Here is an 18,480-nt window from a genome sequence, read left to right on the forward strand (position 1 = left end):
TCACACTGATTTATGGTAAATAATACAAGCGATTTCAATTAATAACAGGGGGAATAAAATCATAGCCAGATTTGCAGGAAATGCATTACAAAGGATGAAGAAGCAATACAACAAACCGCAGCTTTATACTACTATTCAAACGTAAGAAATTCTACTATATACAGGTTGTCGTGGTGGGTTTGGCGCTGAGGTCCATGGGTGGCTTTTTGAACATTTTATTGGATTCCTCATGTCTTACTCAGTGGTGGGGAAAAGTACCCAATTGTCATACTTGAGTATAAGTAAAGATACCTTAACAGGAAATGACTCACTTAAAAGTCACCCAGTAATATACTACTAATATACTAAGTCTAAAAGGTATTTCGTTTGAAATATACTTCAGTATCGGAAGTAAATGTAATTGCTAAAATATAGTTAAGTATCAAAAGTAAAAGTATACATAATTTCAAATTGCTTACGGTACGATTTTTTTTTTTTTTTAAAGTAGTCAAAAATATAAATAGGGAAGTTAAAGTACAGATTCTTCCAAAAACGACTTAAGTAAAAAATACTTTAGAGCTAATTTAAGTAGTTTACACCACTGGTCTTACTCGGTGGTAGGAAGTTTGGTCCAAATCGAATGTTGGATGTCGAGTACTGTGTACTGTATACTGTATTTGTTGAATATTATGTGAATCCCACAAATCAAAAGAGCAAATTTGGGTGCACTCAAATTATAAGACATTAATTTAAAACAAAATAATGTTTCAGGAATGCTATTCTTATCTGTTTATAACTGCAGAAATTATTTCCGAACAATCTGAGATGATGGGTGTCATGGCTTGCGAAACCATCTGTTTGAGTCATGAAGAAAATCCACATTTCTTAAGTTGTGGCTGTCAAAAATGAACAGCTTTTCCTTTAGTTTGAAGCAAATTGATCAGGATCATCAATCTTTTAATTTATTACCCCATAAAATCCAGGATTCTTTGCACAGTCACATTGAATGTATCCTATTTGTAATCATTTATAGCAGTGGAAAGATGCCGAAGCACCAGCAAGGTAAATGTAGGAAAACTAGTTGTTGGAAGGCAGGTGGTGAATGTACAGAGGCTACAGTAGATGTGGTTTGGGTTGGATTCTGCCATATGCAAGGTCCAATGAAGTGTGGGACCAACAGGTGTCCATTGGCCTTTTTAGAAATGTTTCCGTCCTAACACCCCCCCCTCCCCCCCCTTCAGCAGATAACAATAACAATGGTTAATCTTCACAAACTTTGCTCTGGCTGAGAGAACCCCAACAGTTAACTCACTACTAAAACAAGCGCTCCGTTTCCCACCTTTCTCACCTGCATGCCTTCTAATACTTTATTTAGCCTTTTCCTAACCTCTCTTCCTTTTAGCTGTTGTACATTTCAGGTACCTGTTTTTCTCTTTCTCAGAGGCCACGCGTGGGTCTGCTGTAAAACGATTTTCTATCTCATTTGCGCGACACCCAACCAATGGTATGTTTGCTTTTGTTAATTAAGATGCATCCTTACCTCATCCCTGTTGTCATTTTGATCTGGATAGAATCTTCCCTCCTCATGAGATCCTCTGCTAGTGTCAAAGCAGTGCACAGGGAATGTGATCCTAAACATTGAGACTTCTGAATGCTCATGCAGCCCTCCAAGATCATGTGCTTCTTTTGTTCGCCTAAAAAGTCCTCCTGTTTGTCACCCTATAGTTTAGGATTACATGGAGCTATTTTGTGACCTGCTAGGCTAGCTAGACCTGTCCCCTGCTTATCTGTTCATTTGTAGTTTGGTTTGAATATGGCCTTCAAAACAACAAAAGTCATCAAGAAAAAATTGGAGTTGGGTGACTGTATCACAACAATGTTGCCAATCTAAATGTTCCCTTAGAGGTATGGCAAATAGTTATACCGTTGATCTTGTAATGCTGCTGATCTCGTCAAATGTGGTAATGCTGCTAATCAAGTCAAATATGGTAATGCTGCTAATCAAGTCAAATGTGGTAATGCTGCTAATCAAGTCAAATATGGTAATGCTGCTAATCAAGTCAAATGCGGTAATGCTGCTAATCTAGTCAAATGTGGTAATGCTGCTAATCTAGTCAAAGGTGGTAATGCTGCTTATCTAGGTAAATGTAGTAATGCTGCTAATCTAGGTAAATGTAGTAATGCTGCTAATCTAGGCAAATGTAGTAATGCTGCTAATCTAGGCAAATGTAGTAATGCTGCTAATCTAGGCAAATGTAGTAATGCTTTTAGTCTATGGCAAATATAACAATTCTGTTAATTTAGGCAACTATAGTAATTCTGCTAATCGAGTCAAATTTAGCTATTGTATCTATTGCACTTTTATATTTTTTAATGTAAATGCAACTTTTTAAATCAATGTGATATCTGGGATTAATATTTTCTTACATTTGGGCCGCATAAACCTGTCAGTCACCTCAGTTTGTGGTTAACGCTGTAATTTTGATGCAACAAAATATAATTTTGTATTTAAAGTACGTTCTTTGTACATTCAACCAATTTGCACTAATTTGATCATTTTGGATTATCGTTTTTTTTCTGCTTTTCTAAATGGGTAAGTCTTTTCCAGTATGTTCTGTGGTAAGTGTTTTTATGTTTAATTTACCCATTTATATATTGTCTGAACATTGTTTGGTGTTTTTAGTTCATATAGATTTCTGTTGTGTATAGTTCAGCCTCCTTTCTCAGTTCTCAGTCTCGACCTCCACAGTCTCTTAAACGTAGTCTTCCCTGTTTTCTCCTGTCCTCAGACCCTTGGCTATGGAAATACCTTGAGTAGCTGTGTGCTTTAGTCCTGCCCCTCAGAACACTTTTGCTCATCAAAATGATAATTCTATTTGGTGCTGTTGACAGGTGCTATCTATGATAAGTAATCTAAGCCACAGCCATACAGTACATGTCCTACAGTCCAAAAAGGTTTAGTATATTTGTTGATAAAATATTAAGATTTGTTATCATTGTTACTGTTAATTTCAAGCATATACAGTACCAGTCAAAAGTTTGGACACACCTACTCAATGATTTTTCTATATTTTTACTATTATCTACATTATAGAATAATAGTGAAGATGTCAAAACTATGAAATAACACATATGGAATCATGTAGTAACCAAAAAAGTGTTAAACAAATCCAAATATATTTGAGGTTTTCAAAGTAGTCACCCTTTGCCTTGATGACAGCATTGCACAATCTTGGAATTCTCTCAACCAGCTTTGCCTGGAATGCTTTGAGTAGGTGTGTCCAAACTTTTGACTGGTACTTTATATATTTACTTAATATACAGTTGAAGTCGAAGTTTACATACACTGAGGTTGAAGTCATTAAAACTTGTTTTTCAACCACTCCACAAATTTCTTGTTAACAGACTATAGTTTTGGCAAGTCGGTTAGGACATCTATTTTGTGTATGACACAAGTCATTTCTCCAACAATTGTTTACAGACAGATTATTTTCACTTATATTTCACTGTATTCCAGTGGGTCAGAAGTTTACATACACTAAGTTGACTGTGCCTTTCAACAGCTTGGAAAATTCCAGAAAATTAAGTAATGGCTTTAGAAGCTTCTGATATGCTAATTGACATCGTTTGAGTCAATTGGAGGTGTACCTGTGGATGTATTTCAATGCCTACCTTCAAACTCAGTGCCTCTTTGCTTGACATCATGGGAAAATCAAAAGAAATCAGTCAAGACCTCAGAAAAAAATTGTAGACCTCCACAAGTCTGGTTCATCCTTGGGAGCAATTTCCAAACGCCTGAAGGTATCACGTTCATTTGTACAAACAATAGTACGCAAGTATAAACACCATGGGACCACGCAGCATTCATACCGCTCAGGAAGGAGATGTGTTCTGTCTCCTAGAGATGACCGTACTTTGGTGAGAAAAGTGCAAATCAATCCCAGAACAGCAAAGGACCTTGTGAAGATGCTGGAGGAAACATGTACAAGAGTATCTATATCCACAGTAAAAAGAGTCCTATATCGACAACCCAAAAGGCCGCTCAGCAAGGAAGAAGCCACTGCTCCAAAATCGGCATAAAAAAGCCAGACTACGATTTGCAACTGCACATGGGGACAAAGATCATACTTTTTGGAAAAATGTCCTCTGGTCTGATGAAACAAAAATAGAACTGTTTGGCCATCATGACCATCGTTATGTTTGGAGGAAAAAGGGGGAGACTTGCAAGCCGAAGAACATCATCCCAACCATGAAGCATGGGGGTGGCAGCATCATGTTGTGGGGGTGCTTTGCTGCATGAGGGACTGGTGCACTTCACAAAATAGATGGCTACATGAGGGAGGACAATTATGTGGAACATAGACGCAACATCGCAAGACATCCATCAGGAAGTTGAAGCTTGGTCGCAAATGAGTCTTGCAAATGGACAATGACCCCAAGCATACTTCCATACTTGGCAAAATGGCTTAAGGACAGCAAAGTCAAGGTATTGGAGTGGCCATCACAAAACCCTGACCTCAATCCTATAGAAAATGTGTGGGCAGAACTGAAAAAGCGTCTGCGAGCAAGGAGGCCTACAAACCTGACTCAGTTACACCAGCTCTGTCAGGAGGAATGGGCCAAAATTCACCCAACTTATTGTGGAAGCTTGTGCAAGGCTACCCGAAATGATTGCCAGAAGTTAAACAATTTAAAGGCAATGCTACCAAATACTAATTGAGTGTATGTGAACTTCTGACCCATTTGGTAATGTGATGAAAAATAAAAGCTGAAATAAATCATTTATCTCTACTATTATTCTGACATTTCACATTCTTTCAATAAAGTGGTGATCCTAACTGACCTAAAACAGGGATTTTTTTTACTAGGATTAAATGTCAGGAATTGTGAAAAGCTGAGTTTAAATGTATTTGGCTAAGGTGTATGCAAACTTCCGACTTCAACTGTATATTTCTTGTTATAGGGAAAGTTAGAAGTTTAATAAGAAAGGTAGAAGATCCAATGTATACCTTTTCCTGAGGGTCATATAGTGTAACTACGGTGTTATACATCCCTGCCAATATTTTCACACTTGGCCAACAAATACGTTTTTAATGATAAAGGAACTTTGTTCAAATCTAATATTTTTTTATATTAATATACATCATATCGCAAAAATGTGTCTTTCTACAGAGTGCCCAGGTTTTTCATCCCATGGTGTGTTAGACTCATTTGGGGGTTATTCATACAAATAAATATGTGGTTATTGCTTAAAATGATAAGCTCAATTGATTTTAGTTATATATCTAGCAAACATACTTTTCTATGTATTGACTCAATGACATGCCAATGGGGAAGATTTTGATGCTGTTATTAGTGATCAAATAAATGTCCCCTTTTGCCCTCTGTTGTATTAACCAGAGAAGCCATGCTCATTGTAACATACCAACCGAAAATGTTTTCTGCATCATCACCTTTGTCTGCAGTGTCTGACGCATTTATTGACACTTTGGTGTTACTGTAATGCCTAGATATTATTTTCTCGGTTGTTACCATCTCGGCTATCAAATTTGACATACTTTGGAAACTGAATCTACCACAGCTCTGTTGTGAAAATACACACTGTTAAAAACCTGAAGTATTATTTATATATTAATGCAATAATTTAGGAAATAAGTATATCTAACCAATTCCAATTGTATACAGTGCATTCGGAAAGTATTCAGACCCCTTGACTTTTCACACATATTGTTACGTTACTGCCTTGTTCTAAAATGTATTTAAATTGTTTTTCCCCCTTCATCAATCTACACACAATACCCCATGATGACAAAGCAAAAACAGGTTTTTAAATATTTTTGCAAATATATAAAAATGTATAAAAAATGGAAATATTACGTTTAGATAAGTATTCATACTTTTTACTCAGTACTTTGTTGAAGCACCTTTTGCAGCGATTACAGCCTAGAGTCTTCTTGGGTATGACGCTACAAGCTTGGCACACCTGTATTTGGGGAGTTTCTCCCGTTCTTCTCTGCAGATCCTCTCAAGCTCTGTCAGGTTGGATGGGGAGCGTCGCTACACAGCTATTTTCAGGTCTCTCCAGAGATGTTCAATCGGGTTAAAGTACAGGGTCGGCCTAGGCCGCTCAAGGACTCCTGCATTGTCTTGGCTGTGTGCTTAGGGGGGTTGTCCTTTTGGAAGGTTAACCTTCGCCCCAGTCTGAGGTCGTGAGCACTCTGGAGCAGGGTTTCATCAAGGATCTCTTCATCAAGGATCTCTCTGTACTTATCTCTCTGTGCTCCGTTCATCCTTCCCTCAATCCTGACTAGGCTCCCAGTCCCTGCTGCTGAAAAAACTGATACTGCCATGCTTCACCGTAGAGATGGTGCCAGGTGCCAGATGTGACGCTTGGGATTCAGGCCAAGAGTTCAATCTTGGTTTCATCAGACCAGAGAATCTTGTTCCTCATGGTCTGAGAGTCTTTGCGTTCCTTTTGGTAAACTCCAAGTCGACTATCATGTGCCTTTTACTGAGGACTGGCTTCCGTCTGGCCACTACCATAAAGGCCTGATTGGTGGAGTGCTGCAGAGATGGTTGTCCTTCTAGAAGGTTCTCCCATCTCCACAGAGGAACTCTGGAGCTCTGCCTGAGTGACCATCGGGTTCTTGGTCACCTCCCTGACCAAGGTCCTTCTCCGCCAATTGCTCAGTTTGGCCGCGCAACCAGCTCTAGAAAGAGTCTTGGTGGTTCCAAACTTCATCCATTTAAGAATGATGGAGGCCACTGGGGACCTTCTATGCTGCATAAATATTTTGGTTCCTCCAGATCTGTTCTTTGACACAATCCTGTCTCAGAGCTCTACGGACAATTCCTTTGACCTCATGCCTTGGTTTTTGCTCTGACATGCATTGTCAACTATGGACCTTACATAGACAGGTGTGTGCCTTTCCAAATATTTTCCAATCAATTGAATTTACCGCAGGTGGACTCCAATCAAGTTGTAGAAACTTCTCAGGGATGATAAATGGAAACAGGATGCACCTGAGTTCAATTTTGAGTCCCATAGCAAAGAGTCTGAATACTTATGTAAATAAGGTATTTCTGTTTTTGTTTTGAATACATTTTTAAAAATCTATCAACCTGTTTTTGCTTTGTCATTGAGGTATTGTGTGTAGATTGAGGGCTTTTTTTTTGTTAAATTAATTTTTGCGTAAGGCTGTAATGTAACAAAATGTGGGAATAGTCAAGTGGTCTGAATTCACTTTATTACCCACAGTCACTAATCGATTATCACTTAAGAATAATGCTAGAGCCGCCAAAGAGCAAGCCAAGTGGAAAGAGATGATTCCAGAAAAAAGAAAATAGCCCCATATTATTTTGTCATTTCTAAAACGTCTTATAGTTGCCATGTACATTAATGCCATTTTCTTACATGGTATTTTATTAAATGTGCATTATGCAGATATTGCTTCGCCATTTCCTGGTTGCGAAAATTCTAATAGTTCTCCTAATTTCAGTTTGTGGCAAAACAAGCAATGTATAGAGAATCATTGTACCATCTAAACCGTGGCGAAAATATTTTCAATAACCACAAATATTGTATTGTCAGCTTGTTTGAAGCTGGTGTACAAAACGGAAAGTAAAAGATGCAAAAATGAAACTTAAGAACAGGAATCATAGAAATGGCACACAGAACAGATCTACCGCTTCTTGCTTCCAATGAGTGACAGATCTATAACTCATATTTTTATGCAAATTTCATCAGGTTGCCCAAAAAGTTAACACTTGTAGCTTTTAAATCAAATGTAAAAAAATATTTTTTAAACGACAGCTTTTTCTCCTGAACGATATTGTGGTTTTTGTTAGACCACTTTGTTCAATCTCTCCCCAACGTCCATCAAAGGCTTCAGGGCTATATAAACCAAACTGTATTCCCAACTAGGTTAAGTTAACATTCACTCTTGTGTTTCTTCTCATCCTGGCTGTGACAGTCATGATGGGTATTGCTTTCAGTGGGATATACTTTTGTATCATACATCTGCCTGCATCCTACAGTATTCACCTCAATCAGATCTGATTTTTGTCGGTAGTGTTTTATTTTGTTTGCTGTCACTTGGAGATAATGGAGGCATTGTGATTTTTGTCTGCCGATTTTCCAATAATACAATGTTCTCTGTCATGAGTAGTCCCCAGAGGGCTTGTCGTGTTCTCCGTATTGTGGGCTAATCATCTGGAGGCGTTTCCACCGTCTAGGTTTTGAGCTGTACTCCATGGTTCCGTCCATATGCCCCCTGGAGACCCTGCACAACTCGCTCTCGCTGAAACAGATAGACGACTTCCTGGCTTCCATCGCTGCATCTCACGAGTCACTCCTGGACATCTCTGCCTCCTCCCCAGGTACTTATCGCTGCTCATCGTACAGTACAAATGATCAACGGTAATTTGTTGCCGCTCGCATCTCAATGTCTTCTTTTTGTTTTGTTTTGTTCGACAGCTGCGAAAAAAACGCCTTTGAACACTTACACTCCTGCAAAGATATTGCCCTGCCCTTTCACGCAAGGCAAGAAGAATATGGACAAGGCTGCAACTGGTAAACTATTTAGGGTTGAATACCCATCACTTGCTATAGTAGTACTGTAACTAATAGGCTTGCTCTGTCTATGTACTCTATTTGACCATTCTTTGGGCTATTCCTGCATTATAGATGTGACATAAGAAATAAAGCAAATACGCTTTTGGTCCTGAGTGGCGCAGGGGTCCTCGGCACTGCTTCTCAGTGCTAGAGACGTCACTACAGACCCTGGTTTGATTTTAGGCTGTATCACAACCGGCCGTGATTGGGAGTCCCATAGGGCGGGGCGCAATTGGCACAGCGTCGTCCGGGTTTGGCCAGAGTAGGCCGTCATTGTAAATAAGAATTTATTCGTAACTGACTTGCCTAGTTAAATAAATTTAAAAATGGATGTGACATGAAATGTACAAGATTTCAGGGGAGACTGAACATATTCGAAAAAAGTCTGTTTGTAAGTCTTTTAGAATGAAAGGCTTGACTGAACACAAAAACAACCATTTTGAAAAGATTGTCTTGCATTATTACTTTGGGGAGGAGAAGCAACGATTATGGATGTGAAATTCTCCGTTATGGATGTGACAGTCTGAAACAGTCAGATTTTGATCAAGAAATCTATCGTATTGTAACACAAGTGTTGTCATCTGGAATGTTTTTTAGAATGTCAAACGAAGTGGAACTACATAATTATGGTCCAGAATACTGAATAGTATTCTGCACCATAGGCTAATAATGCAAGGCAACACTCCGAACAGAGTATTTTTTTTTTTACAAATTTAAAAAATAATTAAAAACAACAAATCTTTATCAATGACCATTACTAGTTAAATGTAGACATGGGATTATTTTTTATTCTATTTTTTTTATTTTCTTAAAAGGGTGAATCAATTTTAATATTGAGGATAGCTTGTAGGTGAACAGAGGCCCATTATCAGCAACCATCACTCCTGTGTTCCAATGGCATATTGTGTTAGCTAATCCAAGTTGATCATTTTAAAGGGCTAATTGATCATTAGAAAACCCTTTTGCAATTATATTAGCACAGTCAAAAACTGTTGTTCTGATTTAAAGAAGCAATAAAACTGGCATTCTTTAGACTAGTTGAGTATCTGGAGCATCAGCATTTGTGGGTTCAATTACAGGCTCAAAATGGCCAGAAGCAAAAATCTTTTTTTTTTTTTTTTTTTTTAAATGCCTTTTTTTAACGAGGCAAGTCGTTAAGAACACATTCTTATCTTCGATGACGGCCTAGGAACGGTGGGTTAACTGCCTTGTTCAGGGGCAGAACGACAGATTTTTACCTTGTCAGCTCGGGGATTCAATCTTGCAACCTTACGGTTAACTAGTTCAACGCTCTAACCACCTGCCTTACATTGCACTCCACAAGGAGCCTGCCTGTTACACGATAAAAAAAACAATAAAAAACAATCAATCAATCATAATCACTAGTTAACTACACATGGTTGATGATATTACTAGTTTATCTAGCATGTCCTGTGTTGCATATAATCGATGCGGTGTGCATTCGCGAAAAAGGTCTGTCGTTGCTCCAACGTGTACCTAACAATAAACATCAATGCCTTTCTTAAAATCAATGCACAAGTATATATTTTTAAACCTGCATATTTAGTTAATATTTCCTGCTAACATAAATTTCTTTTAACTAGGGAAATTGTGTCACTTCTCTTGCAACAGGGTCAGGGTATATGCAGCAGTTTGGGCCGCCTGGCTCATTGCAAACTGTGTGAAGACTATTTCTTCCTAACAAAGACAGCCAACTTCGCCAAACGGGGGATGATTTAACAAAAGCGTATTTGCGAAAAAAAAGTATTTCTGTGTGTTATTAAATTATAATTAAGTCAATGATTTGATAGAGCAGTCTTTCTGAGTGATGGTAGGCAGCAGCAGGCTCGTACGCATTCATTCAAACAGCACTTTCGTGAGCTGTTTATGACTTCAAGCCTATCAACTCTTGAGATGAGGCTGGTGTAACGGCGAGCTAGTTAGCGGGGTGCGCGCTAATAGCGTTTCAATCGGTGACGTCACTCGCTCTGAGACTTGGAGTCGTTGTTCCACTTGCTCTGCAAGGGCCGCGGCTTTTCTGGAGCGATGGGTAACGATGCTTTGAGGGTGGCTGTTGTCGATGTGTTCCTGGTTCGAGCCCAGGTAGGGGCGAGGAGAGGGACGAAAGCCATACTGTTACACTGGCAATACTAAAGTGCCTATAAGAACATCCAATAGTCAAAGGTATATGAAATACCAATGGTATAGAGAGAAATAGTCCTATAATTCCTATAATAACTACAACCTAAAAATTCTTACCTGTGAATATTGAAGACTCATGTTAAAAGGAACCACCAGCTTTCATATGTTCTCATGTTCTGAGCAATGAACTTAAACGTTAGCTTTTTTACATGGCACATATTGCACTTTTACTTTCTTCTCCAACACTTTGTTTTTGCATTATTTAAACCAAATTGAACATGTTTCATTACTTATTTGAGGCTAAATTGATTTTATTGATGTATTATATTAAGTTAAAATAAGTGTTCATTCAGTATTGTTGTAATTGTCATTATTACAAATAAAATAAAAATTAAATCAGCCGATTTAATCGTTATCGGCTTTTTTGGTCCTCTAATAATCGGTATCGGCATTGAAAAATCATAATCGGTCGACCTCTAGGCTCAACGTCAACAGTGAAAAGGTGACTCCGGGATGCTGTCCTTCTAGGCAGAGTTGCAAAGAAAAAGCCATATCTCAGACTGGCCAATAAAAATAAAATATTAAGATGGGCAAAAGAACACAAACACTGGACAGAGGAACTCTGCCAGCATCCCGGATTTCTATTAGCCATATTTTTTTCAACTGTACTGTGATGTTTCACAAAAGTTCTGAACCTTTCTAGTCTCATAGTTTCTACAGATTGTAAATTAAAGAAACATTTTTGCTAAAATAATTCTTATATTATTGATCGATTGACTGACTTTTCAAATCACCCCGTATTGCTATCTGCAGCATTAGCTCTAGGTGAATGTTGCAATTCTTCTGCCATTCCTGGACCTGTGACCAAAAATGAGCTACATATGGACAATACCAAAATAAATGATCTAATGACTCTGCCTCCTAGCAGCAAAATCTGCAGAGCTGGGAAAGTTGTATCCCCTATATAAACTCTGCAAAAAAAGAAACGTCCTCTCACTGTTAATCGCGCTTATTTTCAGCAAACTTGGCATGTGTAAAGATTTGTATAAACATAACAAGATTCAACAACTGAGACATACGCTGAACAAGTTCCACAGACATGTGACTAACAGAAATGGAACAATGTGTCCCTGAACAAAGGGGGGGGGGGGGTCAAAATCAAAAGTAACAGTCAGTATATGGTGTGGCCACCAGCTGCATTAAGTACTGCAATGCATCTCCTCCTCATGGACTCTGCCAGATTTGCCAGTTCTTGCTGTGAGATGTTACCCCACTCTTCCACCAAGGCACCTGCAAGTTCCCAGACATTTCTGGGGGGAATGGCCCTAGCCCTCACCCTCCAATCTAACAAGTCCCAGACGTGCTCAATGGGATTGAGATCCGGGCTCTTCGCTGGCCATGGCAGAACACTGACATTCCTGTCTTGCAGGAAATCACGCACAGAACAAGGAGTATGGCTGGTGGCATTGCCATGCTGGGGGGTCATGTCAGGATGAGCCTGCAGGAAGGGTACCACATGAGGGAGGAGGATGTCTTCCCTGTAACGCACAGCATGAGATTGCCTTCAATGACGACAAGCTCAGTCCGATGATGCTGTGACATACCGCCCCAGACCATGACGGACCCTCCACTTCCAAATCGATCCCGCTCCAGAGTACAGGCCTCGGTGTAACGCTCATTCCTTCAACTATAAACACAAATCTGACCATCACCCCTGGTGAGACAAAACCACGACTCGTCAGTTAAGAGCACTTTTTGCCAGTCCTGTCTCGTCCAGTGACGATGGGTTTGTGCCCATTGGCGATGTTGTTGCCGGTGATGTCTGGTGAGGACCTGCCTTAGAATATGCCTACAGGCCCGCAGTCCAGCCTCTCTCAGCCTATTGCGGACTGTCTGAGCACTGATGGCAGAATTGTGCGTTCCTGGTGTAACTCGGACAGTTGTTGTTGCCATCCTCTACCTTTCCCGCAGGTGTGATGTTCGGATGTACCGATCCCTGTCACACGTAGTCTGCCACTGCGAGGACGATCAGCTGTCCATCCTGTCTCCCTGTAGCGCTGTCTTAGGCGTCTCACAGTATGGACATTGCAATTTATTGCCCTGGCTACATCTACAGTCCTCATGCCTCCTTGCAGCATGCCTAAGGCACTTTCACAGAGATGAGCAGAGACCCTGGGCATCTTTCTTTTGGTGTTTTTCAGAGTCGGTAGAAAGGCCTCTTTAGTGTCCTCTAAGTTTTCAAAACTGTGACCTTAATTGCCTACCATCTGTAAGCTGTTAGTGTCTTAATGACCGTTCCACAGGTGCATATTCATTAATTGTTTATGGTTCATTGAACAAGCATGGGAACAGTGTTTAAACACATTACAATGAAGATCTGTGAAGTTATTTGGATTTTTACGAATTATCTTTGAAAGACAGGGTCCTGAAAAAGGGATGTTTCTTTTTTTGCTGTGCTTATATAACATTCTATTGGTTGCAATAATTTGGTATAATCGCTCTGGATAAGAGCGTCTGCTAAATGACTTAAATGTAAATGTAAAATGTAAATGTATAATTTAAATTGAAAAAATTCTAAGTTTTGAATCCGGCGTCGTTTTGCATGTCAATTCATAAACCATGTGCCATGGAATTGGTACATCGCAAATCTCTTCCCAACTATTTAGCGATTTATATGGCACAGCTGTCAGAGTTCCTTACTTTTTTCCCCTTACACTTGCCTCTTCCATTTTGCGGTAATGCTACAATTAGTTGGTTGTAATAGACATGAGATTATTTGTATTTCACCTTTTCTGAAATATTGTGTTAAAATAGACATGAATATGCAAATGAGCAATATGCAGATTACGCTATTTGGTATTATTTGGGGGGGGGGGGGTCCCCACTAGCTGTTGCAAAAGCAGCAGCTCATCTTCCTGGGGTCCACACAAAACATGACACATTACATAATATAGGACGTTAATAGACAAGAACAGCTCAAGGACAGAACTGTATCAATTTACAAAAGGCACACGTAGCCTACATATCAATACATACACAAACTATATAGGTCAAATAGGGGAGAGGCGATGTGAGTTTTTCTTTACCTGTTTTTTGACATGTGCCCACTGTTTAGTCTGCACTCAAAAATATAATTAGGAACGTGGTTTCGATAATTAGGAACGTGGTTTCATTCTGAAATGATTGACCTTCCGCTGGAACTTTTTTCCTTATTCAGTCACAATGTTCTTGTGAATGGAGAATGCCAAGCTGACACATCTGAAAGCTCAGTAACTGGAGATTAACTCTACAATTTGAGATGAACTGAAGTCCATTTCATCAGTGGTGTGAGCTGTGCTCATTGAGCTTCCTTTTCTCCTTCACAGGGATCAGCTCATCGCCCACTAAAGAACCTCGGTCTGGCCCTGCCGACCCTTCCCCAAACGCTGCAGCTGGGGATAAAGCATCCCAGCCGTCCCCTTCTCAGCCCACCACAGAAAGTAAAGCAGCCCTGCAATCCTGCTCTGAGGACCTGGAACCTCCTCCTGGATTCTCAGCCACCCTGAACCCAGCAACTCCACACGCCTCCAAAGAGAAACTGGAAGCCTCAACCCCAGACAAATGGGTCAAGCAGACTCTGCAGCATGATGCCCAAAGTTGCAAAGTGCCACCACAAACCCAGAGTGGTGACGTGTCACCACAATCCCCTGCCAAAGGTGCACCAAGTGGCAAAGTCCCTTCAAAGAACCCCACCCAAGATAACCTGACTTGTAAAATGTCCCCACACTCACCTTCCAAAGAAATCCAGAGTGGTAAAGTGTTACCACAAACGTTTACCCAGGATGCACCAAGTGGTAAAGTAACACCACAAGCACCTTCCCTAGACCCCACAGAAAAGGGGTCCAAGACTTCACCCCATGACAGAGTTCACCAGGGACTGAATTCTAAAGGGACTCTTGGAGAAGGTGCCATGTCTTTGACCACCAGCAAGGAAAGGGAGGCAAAGCTGGACTCCAAATAAACAAATGTTATGTTCAAGGTCAAAACAGTATTGCAATTGTTACATAATTAGGATTAGATTAACCAGAAATCACAATCTCGTCTAGACTAGGGTTATTTGTTACAAAATGCTGTTACTCATTTAGCTGAGCTTACAACATGGCAATTTCATGATGTTTCAATGTTTCTAGGGAGGGTGTCACTGTTGCACAGTGTGTGTGAAAGGCACACTTAACTAAGACATGCAATGTGTTTGTGATTGTCTCTGCTACTGTATGACTGCTTTCCCCTTTGATTCACCTGTTGCTAGCGTCTTGTATATTTTTAATGTAATGCCGATGTATAGAATTGAAATGTTGAATATTCTGCTGCCTACATCTCGCTGGATTCCTGAACTGAGACTAATGGAATGGATGTTTTGGCTCATCTTGAGCCTACAAGGTCCAAGCTATGTTTTTAAAGGGTCAGATAAAATATACTTGTTTCCTGTACAGGGTACATATGTTTTTCACCTATATTTTCAGACCTACTCTGAGCTTGCACTTCATTTCCCATTCATGAAACTGGAATCGGAAGTGTCTGCCTTGTGCACACTGTAATGACCATCGTTTTCACTCTTTATTACATTGTAATCAAACATGTGATTGTTGTGTGTGTATATATATATATATATTCAGAATAAAAGTTCAGGGAAAATTCTAATCTTTGGTTTAACTGTCACATCATTAGTTCTTTACTACAAGCTGTCCTTGTTGTTGTGCAACAACTGTCATTCATGTGTCTATTTGTCTGTCATGTTATGGAAATATTCCTCTCGATAATGTTATTCCCACAGTATATATGTGTTAGCAGGGGAAACACGATTACATCATATTACACAACACATTTAGCAGGCCGGGACATTGGAGTAATGATGACAGTTAAGGTGCGACGGGTAAAGAATATGGGAGATGATCAGACCCGAATCAAGTACGAATCAAGTACTTCTACTGGAAGTATTTTCTAATAATTTCCGATAAATAGCCTACAGCTTAAAAGTATTTTCTAATACTTATTTAAAATACCTGGGTTAAATGCATATTTAAGTCAGTGTATTTGAGTATTTCCAAATGCATTACAAAATTAATACATTATATTTAGCAGACTCTTTTAGCCAAAGCGACTTCGTCATGCGTGCATACATTATTACGTATGGGTGGTCCCGGGAATATTCAACTATTTGTTTTTTCAATATAAATTAATATCATGGTACTTAACCCCAAATATCTTTGAAAGTAATTGATACCCTGAATCAGGGATCTTCAACTAGATTCAGCCGTGGGCCAATTTTGATGTTGAGCAGATGGTCGGGGGGTCCAGAACTTAATAATAAAATTAAAAATTTGATTGTGAGCTGACCGCAAAAAAGCCTAAACAAGATAATACATAATCATTTCAAACCCTGATTACATTTGGAAACATTGTCCTGCGCAGGGTGCCATCTTTCACATGGGATGTTTAAACGGTTGTCCTGACTCTGGTCATTCAAAATCCCATGGAGCTTATTGTAGGAGTAGGGCTGTTCACACCGGTGTCATGGCTAAATTCCCAACCTGGCCTCATTCCATCATGGCCACCTAATCATCCCCCTCATTCCTAATTGGCATATATCACTCCTCACCTCTCCACCTGATAGCTGATGTGTGGTGAAAATTCTGGCACAAAAATGGTAGCTGTGCATCACTGAGGTGGGTGCTACACATTGATGGTGGATGAGGTGAGTATGTAAAGTGCTTTGAGTACCTCAGTTGGTAGAAAAGTGCTATATAAACCCAATCAATTATTATTTGTATACGATCGCAGCATTCGGAAAGTATTTAGAACCCTTGACTAATTCCACATTTTGTTACGTTACAGCCTTATCTAAAAAGGATTGAATTGAATTGTTTTTTTTTTCTCCTCAATCTACATATGATACCTCATAATGATTAAGCAAAAACAGTTTTTTTAGAAATTTAGCAAATTAAAAAACTTGTCAAATTCTTCAGACCCTTTACACATGACTTTGTTGAAGCGCCTTTGGCAACGTCAAGTCTGAAAAGAAACTAAGGTTGACACAAGTGTGTCTCACGTAATACCCTTGGGGTACGGATACCGTGAGAACAAGGTTCAAGGAAGATGAGACCAGCTGACATTAGTTAGCTAGCGAGTATGAGACCACAGCATAGCTTTTTGCCAGCTTTAGGTAGCTAGCTCCAAAGAAACTCAGATTGCATGGAAAGTATTCAGACCCATTCCCTTTTTCCACATTTTGTTACATTACAACCTTACTCTAAATGTTTTTGGGTTTTTTTATCCCATAAATCTACACACAATACCCCATAATGGAAGAAGTTTGGAACCACAAACTCTTCCTAGAGCTGGCCGCCCGGCGAATCTGCGCAATTGAGGGAGAAGGGCTTTGGTCAGGGAGGTAACCAAGGACACGATGGTCACTCTGGCATAGCTCCAGGATTCATCTGTGGAGATGTGAGAACCTTCTAGAAGGACAACCATCTCTGCAGCACTCCACCAATCAGACCTTTATGGTAGAGTGGCTAAACGGAAGCCACTCCTCTGTAAAAGGCACATGACAGCCCACTTGGAGTTTGCCAAAAAGTCACCTAAAAGATCATGAGAAACCAGATTATCTGGTCTGATAAAACCAAGATGGAACTCTTTGGCTTGAATGCCAAGCGTCACGTCTGGAGAAAACCTGGCACCATCCCTACAGTGAAGCATAGTGGTGAGCATCATGCTGTGGGGATGTTTTTCAGCGGCAGGGACTGGGAGACTAGTCAGGGTTGAGGGAAAGATGGATGGAGCAAAGTACACAGAGATCCTTGATGAAAACCTGCTCCAGAGCGCCCATGACCTCAGACTGGGGGGGCGAAGGTTCACCTTCCAACAGGACAATGCAAGAGTGACTTCTCTTTCTGCTGTGCTCATATTTCTGACCAGGAGTTCCATCTTTTCCATGAAGGAGTCAAGGAATCCAGGCTTCAAAATAAAATAATACCAGATTTTAGATCATTTCTGAACACATGCAGTCCAATAAATGAAGCCTCTTGTACGAGCAAAATGCTGTATTTCTTCTAACAGAAAATAAACAAACGGTGCGATGGAGGGTACTTAGGGATGATAGGATACATTTTCTCCGCAGAAATCTGTAAGTGGAAGAACTGTTGTGGTACATCTGTATTCCAAGTTGTTTTACCTCCACGGAGAACCTGCGCCTGCTCTTATTTCTCTGCACACTGCTCTGTAGTTTGAAGAAGTCCTTTAGATGTGGAGGTCGGGACCCCATGGCCTCCAACATTGTATGTTGTTTTGTTCTACAAATTATAAAGAGGATAGTTGGGCGATGAAGAAAAACCCACATATAATTGTATAATCAATCATAATGTTGTCTATTAGAATTCAACATATGCTTTATTCCAATCTATAGGATTTATTTTGTGTCAATTTGATAGAATACAGTTCCTGGAGAAGAAAAAATCTATATGAGATTAACTTTGTGATATTTTTTGTTTCAATGTGTGTGCAATCAATTACTGTGAGTGTATAATTATTATACTCTAGACCTCCTTCCAATGGATGATGGCCTCCTGCATGACACCTGTGCTACATGCCACTTCCTTTGACACCTAAGCTTCCTGTTTACTTGTGAGGATGCCTCCTTCTGCCACCCCTGTCATCTGACAGACCACCTTCTGCAGACCATCTGCTGCTTCCTCTGCTGGAGCTGG

The 18,480-nt window shown here is 39.9% G+C and overlaps 1 protein-coding gene across 3 annotated transcripts in view; it reads left to right on the plus strand.

Moving 5' to 3' along the window:
• The window catches only part of ppip5k2 (diphosphoinositol pentakisphosphate kinase 2), a 68,342-nt gene extending 52,927 nt beyond the window's left edge, over positions 1–15,415 (plus strand). For 2 of the 3 annotated variants that reach the window (XM_064943541.1, XM_064943542.1), the window contains 4 exons: positions 1,421–1,483; positions 8,215–8,358; positions 8,456–8,551; positions 14,101–15,415. In XM_064943541.1, coding sequence (XP_064799613.1) covers positions 1,421–1,483; positions 8,215–8,358; positions 8,456–8,551; positions 14,101–14,735 — 938 coding nt within the window. In that variant the 3' untranslated portion in view covers positions 14,736–15,415. The remainder of the gene's footprint in view (positions 1–1,420; positions 1,484–8,214; positions 8,359–8,455; positions 8,552–14,100) is intronic. The other variant, XM_064943543.1, reaches the window with a different exon arrangement.
• The last annotated feature ends 3,065 nt before the right edge of the window (positions 15,416–18,480 follow it).

Source organism: Oncorhynchus masou, chromosome 28 (genome assembly GCF_036934945.1).
Source record: "Oncorhynchus masou masou isolate Uvic2021 chromosome 28, UVic_Omas_1.1, whole genome shotgun sequence".
NCBI lineage: Eukaryota > Metazoa > Chordata > Actinopteri > Salmoniformes > Salmonidae > Oncorhynchus > Oncorhynchus masou.